The sequence below is a fragment of the Mesoplodon mirus genome (assembly GCF_964341445.2).
Source record: "Mesoplodon mirus genome assembly, chromosome: 7".
NCBI classification, from domain to species: domain Eukaryota; kingdom Metazoa; phylum Chordata; class Mammalia; order Artiodactyla; family Ziphiidae; genus Mesoplodon; species Mesoplodon mirus.
Window position 1 is genome coordinate 85686199 of NC_138983.1, and position 24533 is coordinate 85710731.

Genomic DNA, 24533 nt, shown 5'->3' on the forward strand with positions numbered 1-24533 from the left:
TTGACGCTTTTGTGCTTGGCACTGGAAGATACACTGTTGGAAGATTCAGCCCCTGCACTCAATTTTCTCACAGGTTAAAGAAGATTCAGACAAGTAAATCCACAATTCAACACTCTACTATAAAAGGTATGAGAAAGGGTTGCCCAGGGGGTTTTGATTGTAAAGAGCAGGAGAAACTATCTTTTCCTGGGTATGGGAGGATTCCTAGAGATGTTACCTGAGAAAAGGAAGATGAGAAGAAATTGCTAGGTGAATAAGGGATACTTTTTAGCTTTTATTTCTATTCAATTCTCACAAAAAAAGAAAAAGTCAAAAAAATAAATGAAGGTATGTGACTCTCAGAGCTCCTTAGGCTCTTTGGTATCTATATTTGTAGCTGGAGATACATGTGCCACAATTATGTTCTAAGTTAAGGGAGTCTGCGTGTGTCATGCATCAAGCATGTAGCACAAGCTCATGTTAATAAAAACAGCCATTTAGGCATAATCAAGGTAGAAGAGCAACAACTCACTACATATTTACCGATACCTTTCCTCTAGTCTCCTCTCCTGTGTTCCTTTCACCCACCCAAATGTTTTGGTGTGTAAACTTTCCTCTCAAGACAATGGAGTCCACAGCATGGCCATCACAAGTTTGAGTGTTGAACAATAGGTGAGATCCCTAGTGAATAATTACACCCAGTTGGAGAAGACTAAACAGGGCTTGGAGCCAGGTGAGAGAAATAGCGTTTGGCTTATCTGCTCTGAAATAATATCTGAAAGACTCAATCCATAAAGTTTCCATATGGCTGAAAGCAAGTTGAAGAGTGAACACTGGGTCTTAACATTGTGTGTGTGTGTGTGTGTGTGTGTGTATGTTTTGATTCATCAAATGTTAGGGAGAAACATTTTATGACAGAAAGAGCACTGGCCCCAGAGGCATGGGTTTAAAGTTCTGTATCTGTCACTCTCTTGACAGGAGGCTTTTTTAAAAGCTCATTTAATGACTCAGTTAATGCTTTTTTACATATGAAAAAGAATGAGCCTTTTTCAAACTTAAAAGTTGGATGATTTCATGGTCACTTTTAGTCGCAGCTTTTTAAGATTCCCCATCTAAATAAACTCTTAGGCTCCATGATGTGTGCCCAACCTAGACATGCCGAAGGGGCTTTGAAATCCTGGCCTGCTTTCAGCCAACTTTATGCATTTATATCAGCTGATTTGTTACTTGATAAAAATGTTCAGGATAATGCAGTCACTTTTTTCAATGTTGTAGAAAAGACCACTTCAGAAACAGATTACAACAGCCATGATAATGGACCGGAGTCCTGAGGCATTGAGCTGAGAATTCCATCTCCCCCTGCATGAGAGAGGCAGGTTGTTACCCTCTACAGAATCTAAGTTGGGGATTTGCTCCCTAACCCCCTAACTCTGGCTAACAGCTTCCCATCAGCCTACCATCTGTGAATGAATCTGGACCTGCAGATTTATAGTCTCAGTTGGTACCGTGTCTTAGGATGTGGAGGACAGCTCGCTTATTATTCCCTAATGCTGCTTCTTCTCAATCTTAAGAGCTAACTCAAGATTTAGTGAATAAAATATACACACGTTACGTGAGCTACTCAGATTCCCTCCCACATCGTGTCTTCCAGACTGAGGAGTTCTTCCAACTGCCTATTCTCAAACCCCCAACCTCACCCACACCTTCAGCTGAGGAGCTGCTTCCTCAGCTGCAATGGAAGGGGGAGGCTTCTGGAAGCCTTCCATTGCCAAACGATGCAGGGGACACGGGTTCGTGCCCCGGACCGGGAGGATCCCACATGCCGCGGATCGGCTGGGCCCTTGAGCCATGGCTGCTGAGCCTGCACGTCCGGAGCCTGAGCTCTGAAGCAGGAGAGGAGACAACAGTGAGAGGCGCGCGCACAGGAAAAAAAAAAAAAAAAAAACACAGGAAAGCATTGGGGCAGTAAGACGGGCAGTGGACATGAACAGGCCCTTCATACAAAAACAGAAAGACACCAGTCTGAAAAGACCACAGAATGAAGGACTCCAACTACGTGACATTCTCGAAAGGGCAAAAATACACAGACAGTAACAAGACCAGCAGCTGTCGGGGGCTTGGGGGCACTGGGCGGGTGAACAGGTGGCCCCCAGGGATGTTTCGGGCAGTGAAATGGTTCTGGGTGGCACTGCAGTGGTGGCTGCAGGTCATCACACCTGTCCAAACCTGAACAGTAGGACACAGAGAGTGAGCCTTGATATAAACTACAGACTCCAGGGGAGAATTAGGTGTCAATGCCGAGCCATCACTGAGATGACGCGCCACACAGGCCAGAGATGTTACCAAGGGAGGGAACCCAGAGGGACGGGTATAGGAAAGCGCTGTCTGCTCGATTCTGATTCTCCTATAACCCTAAAACTGCTCTAAAGACTGTCTACCAATTAAAAAGAAGAAACGGCTTCTAAGCACGTGAAAATACTCTCAACCTCATTCACGATTCAGAAAAACCCCAAGGGAACGTCCATACTGCTTACCGGGGCCTAGGATGAGCGGGAACACGCCGCGGCCTCGCCCCTTCCTGTCGGGCATCGCGCTGGAGCCCAGAGTCCCCCTGACTTCACCCACTGCACCCCACCCCGCGTTTCATGCCGTCCACAGTCTCTACACATGACATCTTTTGATCAGATGACTCACTGTCCCAATTACAAGGTTTCAGTTTCTCCACAGGAAGAAACCAAAACCAGCACAGAGGGGAGGCTCTTCAGTCAAACTCAGGGTCTGCCTGCCTTCACGTCCCGCTCTTCCTGACGGGAGGCCCACATCCTAAGGAAGGAGGTCCTTACCAGCACCTCAGGAGCCTCATCCAGTCCACCTCACGCTGCTCTGAGAGCCTCGCCAACCTCTGCAGCTACCCAAGTCCTGGGCACTTCAGGGCCGTCCCCGTTCCCCGAGTCACTGAGCCACGTGCTCTGACAATGCATTTCAAACCAGGCTCTCGGACTTCCCTGGTGGCACACTGGTTAACAATCCGCCTGCCAATGGTGGGCACACGGGTTCGAACACTGGTCCGGGAAGATGCCACATGCTGCAGAGCAACTAAGCCCGTGCACCACAACTACTGAGCCTGCGCTCTAGAGCCTGTGTGCCACAACTACTGAGCCCACGACCCGCAACTACTGAGGCCCGCATGCCTAGAAGCCATGCTCCACAATAAGAGAAGCCACCGCAATGAGAAGCCCACGCACTGCCACGAAGAGTAGCCCCCGCTCGCCGCAACTAGAGAACAAAGCCCGCGCGCAGCAACAGAGACCCAACGCAGCTGAAACTGAATAAGTTAAATAGTAAACAAATAAAAAATTAACATGAACGAATAAATAAATAAATAAAAGCAGGCTCTGCTTTGTCAGCACTCTGGAGTTCCCTACGTATCGACGGGCAGGATTCCCGTCCTCTCCCCTAATTAGGTCTGTGAAGTGCCTTTCCCGAGGAGCACAGAAGCTCCTGGAAGCAGAGAATTGCGTCTTAAAATCACATGCAGAAACTGAAGACATTTGATGCTTATGTCAAAGATAAAAGACACAACACTAGATGGTGTGAAGGGTCCTCGAGGCCAAGAGCCAGGCAAGCAGGACACTTCCTCTGGGGACCCTTCCATCAGCAGAGAAGAAAATGTCCGTGGCCAGAACTGGCACTCAATTCGCTTGGAGCTGAGAAGCACCCATGTAATTACATAGGCTCCCCAAGGAGTAATTACTCCCACATTTAAGAAAGGAGATGGCTTTTCAGGCAGGGAGGCAAGTACAGTCTTCCCAGCTGGATGCACTGTGTGCTGATGGTCACGACGGAGCTGGGCCCCCGAGCTCTGCTCTCCCCTCAAACCCCCAACCTCACCCTCACCCTCAGCTGAGGAGCTGCTTCCCTGAGAACAGAGAAGCCATCGGAGGGCTTCCCCACCTGCAACCCTGCTCAGCCATCCCCTCCCCACTCCAGGACCACGGGCAGCAGCTCTCCCCTCCCCCACACGCATCTACTGGATCATTCCCACTGTTATTTCTCCCATCACAACACAACACAACACAACACAACATCCTCCCCGGACCTCAGCTCCTACCCCAGCTACTGTCCAGTTTCTATTTTCCCCGTCACAGCAAAATGTCTTGAAAAAGTTGGGACCAGAACAAACCCAGTTCTCCCACTCCTCTCTCCTAAGCCTCTCCGATCAGGATTTTACCCCACAGATCCATCCAAACGCATCATCGGCGAGGTACGACCTCCCGCCAGTGCTGGGCTCGATGGTTAATGGCTCCGCGGAACGGCAACCTCGTTTGTCCAGTCACCCAGGGAACCTCTAAAGTGCTTCCCACATGCAGACAAAATGCTGTGATTAATAGTTTAGGAGAAATACTCAGCGTGGAGAATACACTTGAGCTGCTGGACGAAAGAGGGAGCGGCACAGAAGGAAAGTTTCTGTAACTACAGGAATGAACAGATAAGCTGTTTTAATGGTAGCAAGTATGGGATGAAGGAGAACGAATAAAAACCATTCAGAAGACGACATTAACAAGCCTCACACCACAACGTGGTAACAGAGGATGGAGAAGGACTTTACAATGAACTCATTTTTCTGGGCAGGTGACAGGCTGGATGATGCAACGATGAGCCGCCAGGGACAACAGGACAAGGCAAGGGGCAGGGGAGCTGTAAATAATCGTTTCTGGATCTACTGGATCTAGTAATCCGAGGTGCCCTTTGGACAAACTCCATAGAGATGCTGGCAAGTGGCTGGACAGAGGCATCTATCTGGTCCAGGTGGGAGAACTGACAGAGTTGGAGGTGAAAAGCACCAGAGGGTGAGATCAGACGGGTTGAAGAGTCATGAACCAAGGGGGAAAAGACAACACACAAAGAGGGCGGAAGAAAGAATCAGTCAGGAAGACAGCAAGGAGAGATCTGTCACAGAAACCAACAGAGCAGACTCTGCAGATGGCAAGGCGACAGTGGTCTGAGGTGACGACTGGCAAATCTCCACTGCTTTGTATGCTGGATGCCAGGTCACCTCAACCGGATCAGGTTCCATGGAGGGGCAGAACCAAGACCGCAGGCTGCACGATACAATTCAGCTGGGAAACAAGAATCTTTGCCAGAGACCTCACTGCATGGTGTGTAACGCGACCCTCTGAGATTGTAAGAGACAAAGAGGGAAATTTACTGGAAGGGTGACAAGGCTGTTCTTCCAGATGATCCTCATTGCATCCCTCGACTGAGCACTGGAAACAATGTACCTATGTGACAACGGTGTTCTACCGAACAGACAACTTATATGCACTGAGTGCTCCCTGGACAGCACGCTCTCAGCTTACAGGAAGTACAAGGCAGGCACCAACGTCAACACGTTAGGGGCTGTCACTCAGGAAGGCTCGCGGCCTACAGCGGGATCCTCAAGGAAACCTTTTAACGCTCGAGAACAAAAGTGCTTCGGCAGGACAATGTAAGTCAAGCAAGGGATGGTGTTTTGCCACAAATGTCAAGAACACGAGGCTTGTACTGTGGCTCTAAGAGGATCCTGGGATCTACACGTAGAACTTGCCAGAAACACTTGGTACTGACCTGCTCCTCTACACTTTGTCTAATCACATCTTTTACCTACTCCTACTTTCCCATTTTAACTTTTGAACTATTCGCCTCCCAAGGTGTTATCACAAAAGAACAGCAGCAGGTAAACACATAAACAGCAAAACTCACCAGAGGCTGATTCATTTTCCGCTGCTCTTGGAACAACGTGCAGGACTGTGACAGTGGAGGCGGACCTGGAGAAGGAAAACGCAGGCAGTGAAGCTACGACTGAAGCGGCTCGGGGTGCACGAGCACCTGCCCCGCGCTCCACAAGAGACACCTGTGGGAGACCTGTCCTTTCACCTTCAGAAGGGCCTGTGAGAATAAGGAGGGAGCAACCACCCTCAGGTCTGTAGCTCCCACGTGGCTCTGGTACCTGAGGGGATACTTTATTTTTCCGTAGCGAGTGTACATTGAATCCTATTAAAATAAACCTCCGTCATTAAATGTGAAATTTAAAAACGCTTATAGTTTATCTCTTCTCAGTCTGTTAACAACTTAGATCAGAAAATCCACAGGACACCCAGAATAAAGGGACACACTCAGGTGCGTTTCAGTCTTGCAATGATTTGTACAAACTTTACAAACTTAAGTGCGACGCTCAAAAACATCTTTTATTAAAACTGACTTTAAGTGGACAGAACACCTGCCCTAGGAGTTTGGAGTCCTGTGAGTGACCCCACGTGCACACCCGGTGAGGGTCTAGGACAAGTCATCTCCCTCCTCAGGCCCCATCGCTTCCTTCCTCACCCGAGGCAGCAGGACAGAAGCCCTGCAGACTCATCCTGCACCGATTACACTGGGCGACTCCACAGGGCACAACCCAGGGGGGCGGCGGACGCTTATATTAGACAACCAAGGTGTTGACGCGCCTCGAGACACACGTGCGAGATGCCGAGACGGCGACAGGAGGGGGAGGACGAGGAGGTGGTGGAGGATCGGGGTTGGACGGAGGGGAAGACGCGGCACGTCCCGGCCGAGCCTGTGGACCCTGCTCCCCCAGGACACCCAGAGCTCACAAGTCCCAGGGGAGCCCCATCCGGAGCAGCCAGCCCTGTCCTCCAGCCCGGCCCCTCCACCTCCTGGAAGCGGTCAAACCCTCCAGGTGTCTCTACCGCGGGGCCCGGGGCGGGCTACCCCAAGCCCTGCTCTCCAAGGGCCGCAGGCTCCACAACCAACTACAGGCCTGCAGACGCAACACCTACCCCGTCGGGACTCGCTCACCGGCCCCGGGCTCCCGAAGCTCCGGTCCGGGGGCTGCTCCTCGGGCGCGCTCCTCTCTCGGGGTCCCTCCGCTCCGCCTCCCGAGACCACTGGGCCAGAGGAGCCGGCTCTGGGCCCACGTCCCTCCCGGGACCTCGCTTGGCCCCGCGCTGCACATGGTCGGGCACTGCACCGCCGCCGGCCGCCCGGCCACTCCGGCCCAAACGCGGGCTCCGCGGCTCGAGCTCGGAGGTCACAGTTCCAGCCTCCGCCCGGCCCACGAGAACCCTCGCCCGCACAGCCCGCTCCCGCGGGCTGCCGGCCGGCCCGGACAGCGTACCGCCCCGCAGGCCCCGAAATGCTCGCCCGCAAGAGGCCAAGACGGGGGAACGACGGCCAGCGACGACCTGGGCACGCACAGCAAGCGAGGGCGGGGCGGCGACGGTGCGCGTGCGCCAACACGCACACATCATGGGGCGCACCTGCGCAGGCGGACACCCGAAGTCCGCCTGCCAAAGCCCGCCAGGAGCGCGGGACAAGTACCCGGACTCCAGAAGCCTCCCAGAAGTCTCCGTGCCGTCAAGATAGTGAGCGTATGAAATGTCTCCATCTCATCTGGCGCTCAAGTGCTGCTGTGCTGCGAGGGTGTGCCGCCTGGACCAGGGACTCCATTGCCCATTTGTCTTCACTCCTGTTAGGGATCAAGGAAAGGTGTGGCCTCAAGTGGGGGCTGTGTGATGGTCTCCAGGGTCCCTGGTCCCTTCCCGGCCCTGGGACATTTCGGGTTACATCTGAGATTCCCCCACCACCAGGAGAGGGGAAGGAGGGTATCATGTTCGCTTAACTGAAACGCTACAACTTTCATTCAAATCCTAGAATACAATAAATGCCCAGCCATGACACAAACTAATATTGCCCACGGAAGGAAAGGAAAATAGAAACTGTAGCTGTTTAGATTACACAACCAACACATTAAAAACTACGAAAATCAGAACGTACACACAAACCGAAAACAGAAAACAGATACCTGGGATCTTACCTCTTAAAGAGGATACTGTTTATGTTAGGTAAAAATATCATTTTTCAAAAATGGAATCAGAAGGGTAATGATTTATCACTATTTATCACTGGGGGTGAAATAATATAACTGTGTTCTTGGCCAACTGTTCCTTAAAAGCTGCTAGGGGAAAAGTTAAAAATAAAATCTCCAGGGACTTCCCTGGTGGTCCAGTGGTGAAGACTCCTAGTTTCCACTGCAGGGGGCACGTGTTTGATTCCTGGTTGGGGAACTAAGATCCCGCATGCTGCGCAGCACAGTCTCATTAATTAATTAATTAACGAACACACAAAATAAAAATAAAAATAAAATCTCTCGCCAACCGAGAAAATCCTCTCCACAAATGTAGAGATAAAGAAAACGGTTTTACTGTTGAATAACCATTAAACCAGACTGTGCTGTGCACCCACAGGTGAACCACTAATGTTTGTGCAAATGAAATCAACCTCACCTTTTTTTTTATAGCTCAGCAGATAAAATCTGTTGCATACAGGTTCTCAAGATAAACGGGAACTTGCCTCATGGGAATAGACTTGACACCACCATAAAAATGGCATACATTCTTTCAGAGTACATCCTAAATTCACCTGGTCATCTCGGTGGTTGTCCATGCTAGTTAATACCCTTTATCCAAAGGAGAAAGACAACTTCTCCTATCTCTAGGACAAGCACGTACTTATAGCTCAGAGGAAAGTGCCTAACACCTAGCCTAAACTCCCCTGGTGACAGAGAGATAAAGAAGATAGCTCTCAGGTCCTTAACATAAACATTCCTGGGTTGTAATGCTGGCAAGAGACTGATTTAGCTTTTAAAAAGATTTAGATACTTACGAAAAGGACAGAGGAAGTATTTCTATTACAAGCGTCTTGAGGAAATCCTCTAAAAACGGAAATAAGAAGTGATGATTCATGCAAATGAATAAGCACCTAACCCATTCCTGATTTCCCCAGCTGAACTGCCACATTAAATGAATCCTGCACAAAATGTGTGCTTCTCCAAAACTGCTCTTGGAAGTGGCTGCTTAGAGCCAAGAATGGTCTTTTCCAGTTCTTGCTGCTGCTGACTGTGGCCTCTGCCTGAATTCTCACTGATGAAATGCTGCTTGTGTGGGAATGACAGCGACCACACCTCCTCTGAGCCTGAGCCTGGCAAACCTCCAGGGCGCATTTCTCGCATTTTCCAAGTTCACCACGTAAGGACATCAGCTACACGGAGTACCTTGCTGGGAAGCGCCTTGGAAGGGCAGTGCGCCCATGAGCACGCCACCAGGCCTCCAGTTCTCACCTCACCCACGTGCACTGACCGTGTCTCAGCAGAAGACTGGGGTGGCCTGTGAACCCCAGCTGCTGTGCCCACCTCAACACCTCACTCTATCCCTCCAGCCCAGAGACATGCTGGGCTCCCCAGCCCCCTGCCCTGGACACTCTCTGCAAGTCTTTCTTTTTTTTTTTTTTTTTTTTTTTTTTTTTTTGCTGTACGTGGGCCTCTCACTGCTGTGGCCTCTCCCGTTGCGGAGCACAGGCTCCGGACACACAGGCTCCGCGGCCATGGCTCGCGGGCCCAGCCGCTGCGCGGCATGTGGGATCCTCCGAGATAGGGGCACGAACCCGTGTCCCCTGCATCGGCAGGCGGACTCTCAACCACTGCGCCACCAGGGAAGCCCTCTGCAAGTCTTTCTATTACAAGTTGTCTTGAGGAAATGCTCTAAAAAACGGAATAATAAGTACAGAGTCATCCCAATGAACAGGATGTCCAGCAGTGAGCTGATGTCTCTCACGACTCACCCCTCTCTCCAAAAGGTGAAAAACTGTCATTTCATACATTTCCCCCTTTTTAAAGTTGTTGAAGCTAGGAGGGTAAACCTGGACCCTGCGATTTCACCTTGACCAGAAGCAGCAATGGCCACCTTTTAGTTTGCTTTCATTAAGATCTCTTCATATATATGGAGATTTACAATATAAAGCTTTCTCTTTTTGTATCTGCATTTCTATTAAATACAGATATTTTCCCTACTTGGTCACTTATCTATTTTTATTGAAGTATACTTCGTTTACAATATTTCAGGTGTACAGCAAAGTGACTCAGTTACATGTATTTATGTAAGAATATATGTATTCTTTTTCAGGTTCTTTTTTCCATTATGGGTTATTACAAGATATTGAACATAGTTCCCTGGGCTATACAGTAGGTCCTTACTGTTTATCTATTTTACATATAAAAGTGTGTATCTGTCAATCCCTGTTATCTTTTTAACTTAATTTTTTACTCTCACATTCTGTTATACAGACACTTAAAAAGATATTTTGTGTTCAAATCTTTCACTTTCACTTCATACTTTTCATCAGCTTGGACACTGTACTTGAAGAAGCCTTTCCCATCCTGCATTTCCTAAGTAGTTGCCTGTGTTTTCTCCTGTTTATTTTGGGTCTCTTAACATACCAATTTTATCAAGATAACTGGCACCCATCTTCAGGATTTGTAAAATCATTTTCCTCTTAAAGTCTCTCAACCATTTTTTTCAACACTAACACATCTACCACAACCAGGAAACGCAATGTTTAAGAAGAAAACTCAAGTTTGTAATCTAACAGAAAAGGACAGGCTCTTCTTTGAAGCTCAGCGACACGTCTTAATTTAAAGGCAGGGGAGGGACTTCCCTGGTGTTCCAGTGGTAAAGAATCCGCCTTCTAATACAGGGTACGTGGGTTCAAAGCCTGGGAACACTGGTCCGGGAGCTAAGATCCCACACGCCACGGGGCAATTAAGCCCGCGTGCTGCAATTAGACACGATGCAGCCTAAGAGAGATAAATAATTTTTTACAAATAAAAATTAAAAAAATAAAGGCAGGGGAAGCAGGAAAGTGACCGTCTCATGTGAATTCCTTCTTATTCAAAATACAGGTCGTAGCAGTTTACTTGGGCTGCGTCACAAAATACGACACACTGGCGGGCTTAAGCAACACAAATGCACTGTCCGACATTTACGCAGGCTGCAAGTCTGAGATCAAGGTGTCAGCAGGGTTGGTCCCCTCTGAGGGCTGTACGGGAGGATGTGCTCCAGGCTTCCTGGTGGAGAGGGCGGTTTCCTCACAAGCACATGCACTATGTATGTACCACGTAGGTGCCTGGGCTGAACTCCGATCCCAGGGCTGCTCATCCGCAGCAGCACCAGGCCGCTGGAGGGCTTGTCACGGACCCGTTGGCAGGAGGACTGCAGGCTGACACAGACGTCCGCTCAGCTGTGGACCCATGGCCCGGCCACAGCCCTGACAGAGGCTGCCTGGTTGAAATCCAGGTCACGGTTCACCTCCCTCCTGCTTATTGCATTCAACGACGCCTTGAAGACCCCCTACTGCACCAGCCTGGGTGGCACATCCCACCCAGTCATTTCCAAATCAGAAGCATGTCAATTGAGAAGGTTAAAATTAGGCCCTGGCTCAGTGCTGTGGAATTAGAATCTGTGAGGCTGGGTCCAGGCATCTGTGTTGGAATATTTTCTCCACGTGACTCTCATGCCCAAAGGATTGTATTGACAAAGCACTTCTGCTTCACCCTACTGATATTTCTGCACGAGAGCTACAGCCGTTGTTATATTAAACTGCATCCACAGGAGGAAAAGAGAGGAGGAGAGGTGATAGTTTTGCTTATCTCCAAACACGCTGTTACTGAACCAAACTTGGCTCCACTCGCCCACACGCACTAAAGCCAATCTACTGACACGGGTCACGGTGAAGGAAAGTGCCACGTTTATGGCAGGGCAACAAGCAAGGGGTCCAGGTATCTAGGGCTCAAAAGGCCCCCACTCCCCAGTGGCTTTCAGGAAAAGGTGTTTACAGATGGGGTGAGGCTGTTGGTGGGAATGTACACTGGTGCTGCCGCTGTGCAGAACAGTGTGGAGGTTCCTCAAAACACTAAAGCTAGAGCTACCGTAGGACCCAGCAATCCCACTCCTGGGCATATACCCAGAGAAAACCATAATTCAAGAAGACACATGCACCCCAATATGTATAGCAGTACGATTTACAATAGCCAAGACATGGAAGCAACTTAAATGTCCATCGACAGAGGGATGGATAGGGAAGATGTGGTACATATGTGTGATGGAATACTACTCAGCCATAAAAAAGAATGAGATTATGCCATGTGCAGCAACATGGATGGACCTAGAGATTATCATACTAAGTGAAGGATGTCAGACAAAGACAAATACCATATGCTATCTATCACTCCTATGTGGAATCTAAAACAGTGATACGAATGAACTTCTTAACAAAACAGAAACAGACTCACAGACATAGGAAAAAAACTTAGGTTTACCAAAGGGAAAAGGTGGGGGAGAGGGATAGATCAGGAGGTTGGGGCTAACATATGCACACAACTATATATAAAACAGGAAATCAACAAGGACCTCCTGTAGAGCACAGGGATCTCTACTCAATATTCTGTATTAACCTAGGGAGTTCCCTGGTGGCCCAGAGGTTAGGATTCTGGTCTTTCACGGCCGTGGCCCGGGTTCAATCCCTGGTCAGGGAACTGAGATCCTACAAGCCACACAGCACCACGAAAAAAAAGCAAAATTCGGTAATAACCTAAATGGGAAAACAATCTGAAAAAGAATAGATATCTGTGTCCATATAACTGAATCACTTTGCTGTACACCGGAAACTAACACAACACTGTAAATCAACTATACTCCCAATATAAAATTTAAAAAATGTTTAAAGCGAATTACAAACGAGTGGGGTGAGGGAGAGGAGGATGTCTTCTCAGACATCGTCTTCCTGGACTACCATGCCAAATTCCTAACCTTATCTGGGTCTCCCGACTTCCACTCTTACTGAATCCCCACCCCATCCATTTATGCAGCAGCCAAAATCAATTGTTCCCCTTTCAGTGCAAACTGGATCAGGACACCTCTCATTCACTGCTTTCCCACTGCACTTGGCAAACATCTGAACTTCTTCAGACCCATGGTTTTATTTCCTTCTCACTCACTGTGTACTGTCCACACTGGCTTTGGGGTCTAGGAAGGAAGTTTTGACACAGGCTACCACACAGATGACATGCGAAGACATTAAGCTAAGTGGATAAGTCAGATACAAATGGACAAATGTTACATGATTCCACTTCTGTGAGGTCCCCAGACGGGTCAAATTCATAGAGACAGAAAGTGGAGTGGTGGGTGTCAGGGGCTGGGAGGGGGATGGGGAGTCTGTGTTTAATCGGGACAGAGTTTCACTTGGACAGGATGAAAACATTCTGGAGATGGATGGTCGGGATGGTTGCACAACAATGAGAATTCTTGTTTTTTTTCCTTAAGATTTTTGTTTTACTTATTTTCGGCTGCATTGGGTCTTCGTTGCTGTGCGCAGGCTTTCTCTAGTTGCGGCGAGCGGGGGCTACTCTTCGGTGCAGTGTGCAGGCTTCTCATTGAGGTGGCTTCTCTTTGCGGCAGAGCATGGGCCCTAGGCGCATGGGCTCAGTAGTTGTGGCTCACGGGCTGAGGAGTTATGGCTTGCAGGCTCAGTAGTTGTGGCGCATGGGCGTTAGGTGCTCCGCGGTATGTGGGATCTTCCCGGACCAGGGCTCGAACCTGTGTCCCCTGCATCGGCAGGCGGATTCTTGACCACTGTGCCACCAGGGAAACCCAAGAAAAAAAGCAAGACTCAGACCCAAAGGGGAGGAGTGGAAGTACGAGTTGGGAGGTTCAGAAGAAGCTTCCAGTGACACTGCATGACCCTGAGTTGGCTATTTTCTTCTCTGCATCTCGGCTACCATATACTTCCTACCCTCATAGAAAAATAACCTGTCTGGAATTGGAAATTTTTCCATTTAGTCTTTTTGTGCATGTGACATTTTTATTCAGAAAAATAATCTGTGTTGAACTGGAGTTTTTTCCATTTAGTATTTTGTACATGTGACATTTTTATTCAGGTAGTGAAATCTCTGGGTCAACAGTGATACCACATTCTCACGATTTTGATAAGTAGACTAGAACTTCTTAACTGGAATCAAGGGGCAGGCTTTGGACAATCCATGGACTTTGTGACATCCAAAGGTGCCCTGTGTGTGTGTGTGTGTGTGTGTGTGTGTGTGTGTGTGTGTGTGTGTGTGTGTGTGTGTAGACACCCTTTGAAGGGTGCGTGAGCACCTGTAGTTTTCTATGATTTTAGCTTCTCCAAATGGCTCTTGGACTCAAAGGTGCCTGAGGGGAGCGGACGTGTACTCCCCCACTACAGAATTCTGAACGCAGTGTCAGTAAACATTCAGCCAAAGAGCTTTGCCAAATGGCGTATTTTAACATAACTTTTTAATCCAGTGAGTCGATGTACCTGGGATCTTTTTTTACATACTTATCTCACTCTTTATTTATTTTTTTTTTGGGGGGGGGTACGCGGGCCTCTCACGGTTGTGGCCTCTCCCGTTGCGGAGCACAGGCTCCGGACGCGCAGGCTCAGCGGCCATGGCTCATGGGCCCAGCCACTCCGCGGCATGTGGGATCTTCCTGAACCGGGGTACCAACCCGTGTCCCCTGCATCGGCAGGTGGACTCTCAACCACTGCACCACCACGGAAGCCATTATCTCACTCTTATAAGGCTGAAACGTTGCTGCTTCCCCTAAGTTTCCTTGTCCCTCTCCCCACTCTCCCACCAGGCCGTGGAAGAGGAATGGGAGGGAGGGGGAGAGTCCAGCAGGGAGAGGACAGTGCACCTGCTGGGAAGCGGTAAAGAGGGGTCCAGGGTGGGAGGGAGGGAGACACAAGAGGGAGGGGATATGGGAACAGGTGTATATGTATAACTGATTCGCTTTGTTATAAAGCAGAAACTAATACGCCATTGTGAATCAATTGTACTCCAATAAACTTGTAAAAAAAATTAGAACTACCATATGACACAGCATTTTCACTCCTGGATATATATCGAAAAAAATAAAACCAAAAAACATTAATTTGAAAAGATATATGCACCCTAATGTTCACGGCAGCATTATTTACAATTGACAACATATGGAAGAAAGCTAAGTGTTTATTAAGAGATGAATGGGTAAGGAAGATGTGATATATATACATACAATGGAATACTACTTAGCTAAAAAAAATTTTTTTTGAATTGAAATTGTATCAAGTATCTTTTCCGACCACAATGCTATGAGACTAGACATCAATTACAGGAAAAGAGCTGTAAAAAAATACAAACACATGGAGGCTAAACAATACACTACTTAATAACGAAGTGATCACTGAAGAAATCAAAGAGGAAATTAAAAAATACCTAGAAACAAATGACAATGGAGACATGACGACCCAAAACCTATGGGATGCAGCAAAAGCGGTTCTAAGAGGGAAGTTTATAGCAATACAATCCCACCTTAAGAAACAAGAAACATCTCGAATAAACAACCTAATCTTGCACCTAAAGCAATTAGAGAAAGAAGAACAAAAACATCCCAAAGTTAGCAGAAGGAAAGAAATCATAAAGATCAGATCAGAAATAAATGAAAAAGAAATGAAGGAAACGATAGCAAAGATCAGTAAAACTAAAAGCTGGTTCTTTGAGAAGATAAACAAAATTGATAAACCATTAGCCAGACTCATCAAGAAAAAAAGGGAGAAGACTCAAATCAATAGAATTAGAAATGAAAAAGGAGAAGTAACAACTGACACTGCAGAAATACAAAAGATCAGGAGAGATTACTACAAGCAACTCTATGCCAATAAAATGGACAACCTGGAAGAAACGGACAAATTCTTAGAAATGCACAACCTGCCAAAACTGAATCAGGAAGAAATAGAAAATATGAACAGACCAATCACAAGCACTGAAATTGAAACTGTGATAAAAAATCTTCCAACAAACAAAAGCCCAGGACCAGATGGCTTCACAGGCGAATTCTATCAAGCATTTAGAGAAGAGCTAACACCTATCCTTCTGAAACTCTTCCAAAATATAGCAGAGGGAGGAACACTCCCAAACTCATTCCACGAGGCCACCATCACCTTGATACCGAAACCAGACAAGGATGTCACAAAGAAAGAAAACTACAGGCCAATATCACTGATGAACATAGATGCAAAAATCCTCAACAAAATACTAGCAAACAGAATCCAACAGCACATTAAAAGGATCATACACCATGATCAAATGGGGTTTATTCCAGGAATGCAAGGATTCTTCAATATACATAAATCAATCAATGTGATAACCATATTAACAAATTGAAGGAGAAAAACCATATGATCATCTCAATAGATGCAGAGAAAGCTTTCGACAAAATTCAACACCCATTTATGATAAAAACCCTGCAGAAAGTAGGCAAAGAGGGAACTTTCCTCAACATAATAAAGGCCATATATGACAAACCCACAGCCAGCATCATCCTCAATGGTGAAAAACTGAAACCATTTCCACTAAGATCAGGAACAAGACAAGGTTGCCCACTCTCACCACTCTTATTCAACATAGTTTTGGAAGTTTTAGCCACAGCAATCAGAGAAGAAAAGGAAATAAAAGGAATCCAAATCGGAAAAGAAGTAAAGCTGTCACTGTTTGCAGATGACATGATACTATATATAGAGAATCCTAAAGAGGCTACCAGAAAACTACTAGAGCTAATCAATGAATTTGGTAGAGGTGCATGATACAAAATTAATGCACAGAAATCTCTGGCATTCCTATATACTCATGATGAAAAAGCTGAAAGTGAAATCAAGGAAACACTCCCATTTACCATTGCAACAAAAAGAATAAAATATCTAGGAATAAACCTACCTAAGGAGACAAAAGACCTGTATGCAGAAAATTATAAGACACTGATGAAAGAAATTAAAGATGATACAAATAGATGGAGAGATGTACCATGTTCTTGGATTGGAAGAATCAACGTTGTGAAAATGACTCTACTACCCAAAGCAATCTACAGATTCAATGCAATCCCTATCAAACTACCACTGGCATTTTTCACAGAACTAGAACAAAAAATTTCACAATTTGTATGGAAACACAAAAGACCCCGAATAGCCAAAGCAATCTTGAGAACGAAAAATGGAGCTGGAGGAATCAGGCTCCCTGACTTCAGACTATACTACAAAGATACAGTAATCAAGACAGTATGGTACGGGCACAAAAACAGAAAGATAGATCAATGGAACAGGATAGAAAGCCCAGAGATAAACCCACGCACATATGCTCACCTTATCTTTGATAAAGGAGGCAGGAATGTACAGTGGAGAAAGGACAGTCTCTTCAATAAGTGGTGCTGGGAAAACTGGACAGGGACATGTAAAAGTATGAGATTCGATCACTCCCTAACACCATACACAAAAATAAGCTCAAAATGGATTAAAGACCTAAATGTAAGGCCAGACACTATCAAACTCTTAGAGGAAAACACAGGCAGAACACTCTATGACATAAATCACAGCAAGATCCTTTTGGACCCACCTCCTAGAGAAATGGAAATAAAGACAAAAATAAACACATGGGACCTAATGAAACTTCAAAGCTTTTGCACAGCAAAGGAAACCATAAACAAGACCAAAAGACAACCCTCAGAATGGGAGAAAATATTTGCAAATGAAGCAACTGACAAAGGATTAATCTCCAAAATTCATAAGCAGCTCATGCAGCTCAATAACAAAAAAACAAACAACCCAATCCAAAAATGGGCAGAAGACCTAAATAGACATTTCTCCACAGAAGATATACAGACTGCCAACAAACACATGAAAGGATGCTCAACATCTTTACTCAGTAGAGAAATACAAATCAAAACTACAATGAGATATCATCTCACACCAGTCAGAATGGCCATCATCAAAAAATCTAGAAACAATAAATGCTGGAGAGGGTGTGGAAAAAAGGGAACACTCTTGCACTGCTGGTGGGAATGTGAATTGGTACAGCCACTATGGAGAACGGTATGGAGGTTCCTTAAAAAACTACAAATAGAACTACCATATGACCCAGCAATCCCACTACTGGGCATATACCCTGAGAAAACCATAATTCAAAAAGAGACATGTACCAAAATGTTCATAGCAGCCCTATTTACAATAGCCCGGAGATGGAAACAACCTAAGTGTCCATCATCGGATGAATGGGTAAAGAAGATGTGGCACATATATACAATGGAATATTACTCAGCCATAAAAAGAAACGAAATTGAGCTATTTGTAATGAGGTGGATGGACCTAGAGCCTGTCATACAGAGTGAAGTAAGTCAGAAAGAGAAAGACAAATACTGTATGCTGACACATACATATGGAATTTAAGAAAAAAAAATGTCATGAAGAACATAGGGGTAAGACAGGAATAAAGACACAGACCTACTAGAGAATGGACTTGAGGATATGGGGAGGGGGAAGGGTAAGCTGTGACAAAGTGAAAGAGCGGCATGGACATATATACACTACCAAACGTAAGGTAGATAGCTAGTGGGAAGCAGCCGCATAGCACAGGGAGATCAGCTCGGTGCTTTGTGACTGCCTGGAGGGGTGGGATAGGGAGGGTGGGAGGGAGACGCAAAAGGGAGGGGATATGCGAACATATGTATATGTATAACTGATTAAATTTGTTATAAAGCAAAAAAAAATTAAAAATAAAGATGAAGAAAAAAAAAAAAGAATAAAATTTTGCCATTTATGACAAAAAAAAAGAGGGGTCCGGATACCTTGAGGGGGGTTTTGGAGGATGGGCAGAGGTTGGGTCAGTGGCAGGAGATACCATCTACCCCTGATCTCTGGGACAAGTGCACGCATAGGTCTGACAGTTACTCGTGCTTTCCTTCAAACTGGTTTCCTTCAAACTCCGATGATGACATCAGAGGCTTCCGACCTTCCCGATTGGATGGACCAGACTCCTTGGTGCTTGGCAGCAGTAGTAGACAACAGAATCTCGCCAGAGCTTCTCTCCACTGACAGTTGCCCCGCAGCTTGGAGAAGGGACGACCACTTGTGTTTAGCCCAAGTCCAGAAGAAGAGTTGGGACAAAGCAGAGTCTAGGCTTCGAGGAAGGGAAGAGTCTGGGAGACATCATGGACAATCGTCAACCGACTTCCCAGGCTGAGGAGCTGAATTCCCAGTCCAGCTCTTCAGGGTACCCCCTGGAGTTGACTGTCTATGAAGAAAGCCCAGGACCGTCAGGTGAGGGAGCTGGCATGAGAAGGAATTTCAGAGATTTGACCAGTAAGGAGGAAAGGGTACAGAGGTCGGGAAGGAGCACCTGCATAAGGTGCCTATGAAAGAAAGGAGACATTCAGAAAGCCAGGGATTGAGGGAGGAGAGCACAGGAGCTGGGGACACGGAACACCTGGGGAGCGAGAAACAGGGTTAGGAGATGAGATCCAAGGATGAGAGAAGGGGAGAGAGGAAACAAGGGGAGGGTTCTTTTTTTTTATTCCTGGTGGGAGAAATTATCTACCATGAGAAAGAGTTTCGAGGACGGGAAGCTGGACAAATGACAAAAAGAGTCAGGGGAGGGATAGGTAGATGTGGACAGAGAAAGATGGAAAGATGACTTGGGGCAAGGTCAGCGGTCTGTGAGACTGGAAAGCACGGGGGTGCTTCGGGGGGGGGGAGGCGGAGTCGGGGTGGGGTTGGGTGGTCACCAGTGGCTGAATTCCCAAGACGAGAGCGTCATACTGTAGTCTCTTCTCCTTCGTCAGCTCCCTGGGCTGGTTGCAGCCCCCCGCCTCAGCGCCCCGGCTGTAAGAGGAAGAGGTCAGTGGCGTTCAGAGCGGAGGTGGAGGGCAACACGGCCGCTGAGGCCCAGGACACCTGGGTCGTGGAGTTGCTGAGTGGGCTCAAGATGAAGCTGAAGCGACAGCGGGTGTCTTCAGTGCTGCCTGAGCACCACGAGGCCGACACCTGGGTCGTGGAGTCGCTGAGTGGGTTCAAGATGAAGCTGAAGCGACAGCGGGTGTCTTCAGTGCTGCCTGAGCACCACGAGGCCGACACCTGGGTCGTGGAGTTGCTGAGTGGGTTCAAGATGAAGCTGAAGCGACAGCGGGTGTCTTCAGTGCTGCCTGAGCACCACGAGGCCGACACCTGGGTCATGGAGTCGTTCAGTGGGCTCAAGATGAAGCTGAAGCGACAGCGGGTGTCTTCAGTGCTGCCTGAGCACCACAAGGTCTTCAAGTGGATGCTTGGTAAGGACCCACCGCCCTGCCCAGCAACCTCCAATCCTATACTTGAAAAACAAACAAACCAAAACTTCCCATGACTACACTTTCCCAGTGGAAAAGAATTCCCTGCTACTTGGTGCGCTCTCCGTCCCTGGCGGACTGTCTACGGATACAGGATACGGGGGACACATAAAAGATACAGGATGAGGTTAGACTTAGAAATGATACAAGACTAGGTTAGATTTAGAAATGATACAGGATTAGGTTCGCTTGGTTTCAACTGTACCCGAGACTCTAGCTCTTACTGGCCTTTTGAATCTTACTGGCATGTTCGGGGTGGGGGGAGGAGGGGCTGACAAGCCATCTTCACCCCCTGACATGACTGTCAATTGAGACATGGGCTGAGAGTATCTTGATGCCCTCTGCAGGTACGTGAATGCATGATGAAGGGGCATCACTCCCTGTCACTCGGCCCCCCCAGAAGGGGAGTCACCCCCTTTCCTCCCACAGTGAATGGTCTTCCCTCCCCTCTTTCCGTCAGCTTCACCCTGGGCCACATCTTGGCATTTCCCCAGGGGGGCGCGGTTCACCCTCTTGGCTCTGGAATGCTCCCACGACAGCCCTGTTCCCACTGGCAACATCTGCCCTTTTTTCACAGAGGATCCCGTCGTTAAGAAATTCCTCGCCTGGGACAAAAACCTGGAAGTATCTGACAAGGTAAGTCACCCACTGAGATGGATTCCTGCTCCAGCGCCTGTTCTAGGTGGGCGCGCTGGGTGCTTTCTACACCCACGTTTCCACTCCCCTCCTAACCTCATGCCTTGTCAACACTTCCCTCCAGGGGCCTCGAGGTCCCCTCTGGGATCTGAGCCCCAGGAGTGCCCCTTTGGTGGTTGCTGCCTAAGTCCCCTCTCCTCTCAGCTCCTGGGGACTCGCCTTGGCTCCGGTTCATCGAACACCGTCCTGTGCCCGCGGCCCTAAGTCCACGCCCTCAATCCCAAAGCCTCCCATCCTTGGAGCGCCGCCAACTCTGACCTTCTGTCCTCTCCCCTTCCCCAAACAATCAGGCTCACCCCACACGGGGGTCTCTCCTCCAAGTGGCACCACCCATTCCTCGTCCCCTGCTCCCTTCTCCCTCCCACTCTTTCTCCTCTTCCAGGATGTGACCTCTCTCCTACGTTTTTTCCCCTCTTTCCATCAGTATCTCCTGTCGATGGTGATAGCGTATGTCAGCCGGGCCGGGCTCCTCTCCTGGCAATTCCAGAGAATCCATTTCTTCATAGCTCTGTGAGTACCTTGCTCCATCCCCGCCATCAATATTCAACACCCTGGGAGGGCAGAGGGAGAGACGTGGGGCTCTGACCTTTCATCTATTTTTTTAAACCCCTTTGTACTGACTCTAGGTGTGAAAATGACAGGATTACGGTACCGTGGTTTCTTTTTCAAACCATGTTCTGTTTTTTATAGCATTCATTGTCAAAACAAACTACCCTAATGTCAATTAAAACACTGAAAGAAACAAAGCAAAACGCGAAACTTTCCTAAGAGGAGAGGAAGAAAGAACTGACACCATCCTGCCCCCGAGTAACAGACTTGAGACGTTTCCGGTTCGAATTCTCCGGTCTCGGGTCTTCCGACATCAGCACCAAGTGTGATTATCTTCCGTTTCTGCATTCCCACGACAAATGCCACAATCGGGGCCCGTATCACATAGCGCGGATTTGGTGTCAAATGCTCCCCACTGATGTTTCTTCCAAGTCTCCCAAGCCAGTTGGCTCTATTTGCCTGAACATCCTTCCAAAACACAGGTCTGACCGCTTCACACAATTGCATTGGCTAATGACATGCCAAATCAAGGCCAGAGTTCTGCGTTGGGATTTAACTCTCTCTGCAATCTCCAGCACACCGTCCTGATACTTTATTCCTGTGTTTCACTGCTCCTTCCAAATACCCTGCCCTCTAAGTTTCTATTGAGCTTTCTATCCAGGTATCTTTGCCATACATTGATCTGAAGAAAACGACCTTATCCTTAAAGTGGGTTCAAACACCAAAACCTTCACGATGCCCGACCTCCCTAACTTCTGCATCCCAGAGGCACTTTAGTTCAAATTGTATTATAATGGGATGCTTTGCATTATAGTCATTTCTTATCTCCCCCCTTCCCAGGTCCCACTAGACTAGACACCATGTGGAAGGCAGGTCTCGTCAAAATGTCAATGCATTCCCAAAACACTCAGCACAATTCTTTTCATTGGGCAAATGTTTGTTACTGTGAGACTTCTAGGTAATCAGTATTGCATTTGGCCATGAGATAAAATGTTCATTCATTCATTCATTCATTCATTCATCTAACAAACCTTATAAAGTACACCCTACATGCTGGGGAATATGAGGTGGTGGGAACAGAGATTCACAAAAGGCTGTTGAATTCATGCATCAATATGAACCAAGCCCTAAATGTGTCATTTGCTAGGAGAGGGATGAATGCAGAAACAGATCAGATCAGCTCCTGCCCTCAGGAACTGTACATGTACCTACAACATAGGAAGAGAGGTGTGTGCACATAAAACAAGTTGAAGGGAACGGGGGGTTTGGATCGTGTCCTCATCATCAAGGTGTGAGAGGCACCCTTCCAAAGGTCCTGCCTGGCAGTGGCTCCTTGATGACTGGGCGGCTCCCGGTGACGCTGGGCAGGGCTGGGTGGGTCGTGTGAGGATGCTCAGCCTGCCTCTTTTCTGGGAAGCTGATCTCAAGTGGAGGCCCTTCCTGTCCTGATGACAGCGACCTGATGTCTTTCCCCAGCTATGTGGCCAGCGACATGGAAGAGAACAACCAGGCCCCCAAGCAGGCCATCGTTTCGTTCCTCTATGGAAAGAACGGCTCGCAGCATGCCTTGTTCCACAAACTGCGTTCCCAGTTCATCCGTTCCATGGGCTGGAAGACATGGGTCACTCGGCAAGAGTGCGAGCAGGTGGGTGGGCTGTGGCGGTCTCGGGGAGGGGTAGGGACAGAGAGGAGGTGGGGATCATGGGGGACTCGGTTTGGGACTTGGGGACAGACGAGAAAGAACCGGAGGCGGGGCAACGGGAGGCAGCGGCATCCTCATTGCCAGGGGCTGTTTGTCTTTCCAGATCCAGGCTTTTGATCCAGAGCTCTGGGTGTGGGGAAGAGATCGCGCCCTCTTGCCCCAGAGGCCCCAGGACCACGCAGGCCTGAGGTCATCGGCCTGCGCAAAGGTAGGTCTGCGTGCGCAAAGGTGCGGGTGGAATGACGTGTTGTCTACTGAGGAAATCGGAGGAATCCCACTGCTGGACCCACATCACCTCTCACGCTGTGAAGGGGGCCAGCCAGGCACACAGCCACGTGCCGACTCTGCGCCAGCCACGGACTGACAGCCACACACAGACACCAGCACCGCGAGGCCCGTGGGCACCAGACCTCGGGGAAACCAGTTTGTCCCAGACGCATGGGTCTCACTGAAGTTATTTCACCCAAAGCAATTGGGTCCAAATAACAGCTTTGACGAGATGGTGATTCTTTTCCATATACTGTGTTTCCAGTTTCTCTTTTTCATTCATTTTTGGCCTTACATCCCTCAGGGTTATGGGTTCTAGCATTTATCTACAACAAAGTACATGTCTACAAACAGGATATTAGATAGAACAGCCCACACGTTCAATAAGAAAAGATGAATTATGACTAGCTTTATATTCCTCCAAATTTACTTTCAAATTGCCTATGGCCAGATCACCTGTGACTCTTTATTCCCCCTGACTCACCACTTCTGGACCAATGATTCCTCTAGTACAATTCACCTTTTCCCCCTCACGTTTATGGTCAAGGGGGTTTATCACAACGACTGAAGGTTAAGGAATGCCATCTTCAGCATGGCTTATTACAATTGACACATTAGAGTTCTAGATGCGGGCAGAGGATTGAGCAAACATTTGGTTTAAATCTTGCAAACTAGCTGTCTTCGTCCATTCAACCTGCCCTACTACAGACCGCGTTGCTTAGAAACAACACAGCACGGTCTCTTTTACAAGGGCAATAATCTCATTCATGAGGGCTCTACCCCATGACCTAATAACCTCCCAAAGACCCCACCTCCTAATACCAGCACCTTAGGGGTTAAGATTTTAAGATTTCAACATAAGAATTTTGGGGGACACAAACATTCAGCACATAACACTAACCAAGTTTAGAGCTGAGTATTATTTAAACATTAGGACCCAGGGACTTCCCTGTTGGCACAGTGGTTAAGAAACCGCCTGCCAATGCAGGGCACACAGGTTTGAGCGCTGGTCCGGGAAGACCCCACATGCCGCGGAGCAACTAAGCCCGTGTGCCACAACTACTGCGCCTGCGCTCTAGAGCCCACGAGCCACAACTACTGAGCCTGCGTTCTAGAGCCCGCAAGCCGCAACTACTCAGCCTGTGCGCCTAGAGCCCGTGCTCCGCAACAAGAGAAGCCGTCAGGAGAAGCAACGGAGAGTAGTCCTCGCTCACCACAACTAGAGAAAGCCCACACACAGCAACAGAGACCCAATGCAGCCAAAA

At 48.0% G+C, this 24533-nt stretch overlaps 2 protein-coding genes across 2 annotated transcripts in view; one reads left to right on the forward strand and one right to left on the reverse strand.

The window, feature by feature from the left end:
* The window catches only part of LOC309808842 (uncharacterized protein), a gene marked incomplete at its 5' end in the record, with an annotated part of 172158 nt that overhangs the window by 90877 nt on the left and 56748 nt on the right, over window positions 1-24533 (reverse strand). The window contains one exon of the mRNA XM_082629414.1: window positions 5722-5786. Within this exon, the coding sequence (XP_082485540.1) occupies window positions 5722-5786 (65 nt within the window). The remainder of the gene's footprint in view (window positions 1-5721; window positions 5787-24533) is intronic.
* Window positions 18885-24291, forward strand: LOC309808028 (speedy protein E4-like; the record flags this gene model as incomplete). The annotated part of the gene is made up of 6 exons (XM_082628041.1): window positions 18885-18993; window positions 19515-19826; window positions 20632-20690; window positions 21175-21260; window positions 22776-22944; window positions 23105-24291. 6 exons carry the CDS (start codon window positions 18885-18887, stop codon window positions 23363-23365), a joined length of 996 nt encoding a protein of 331 aa, XP_082484167.1. The 3' UTR covers window positions 23366-24291.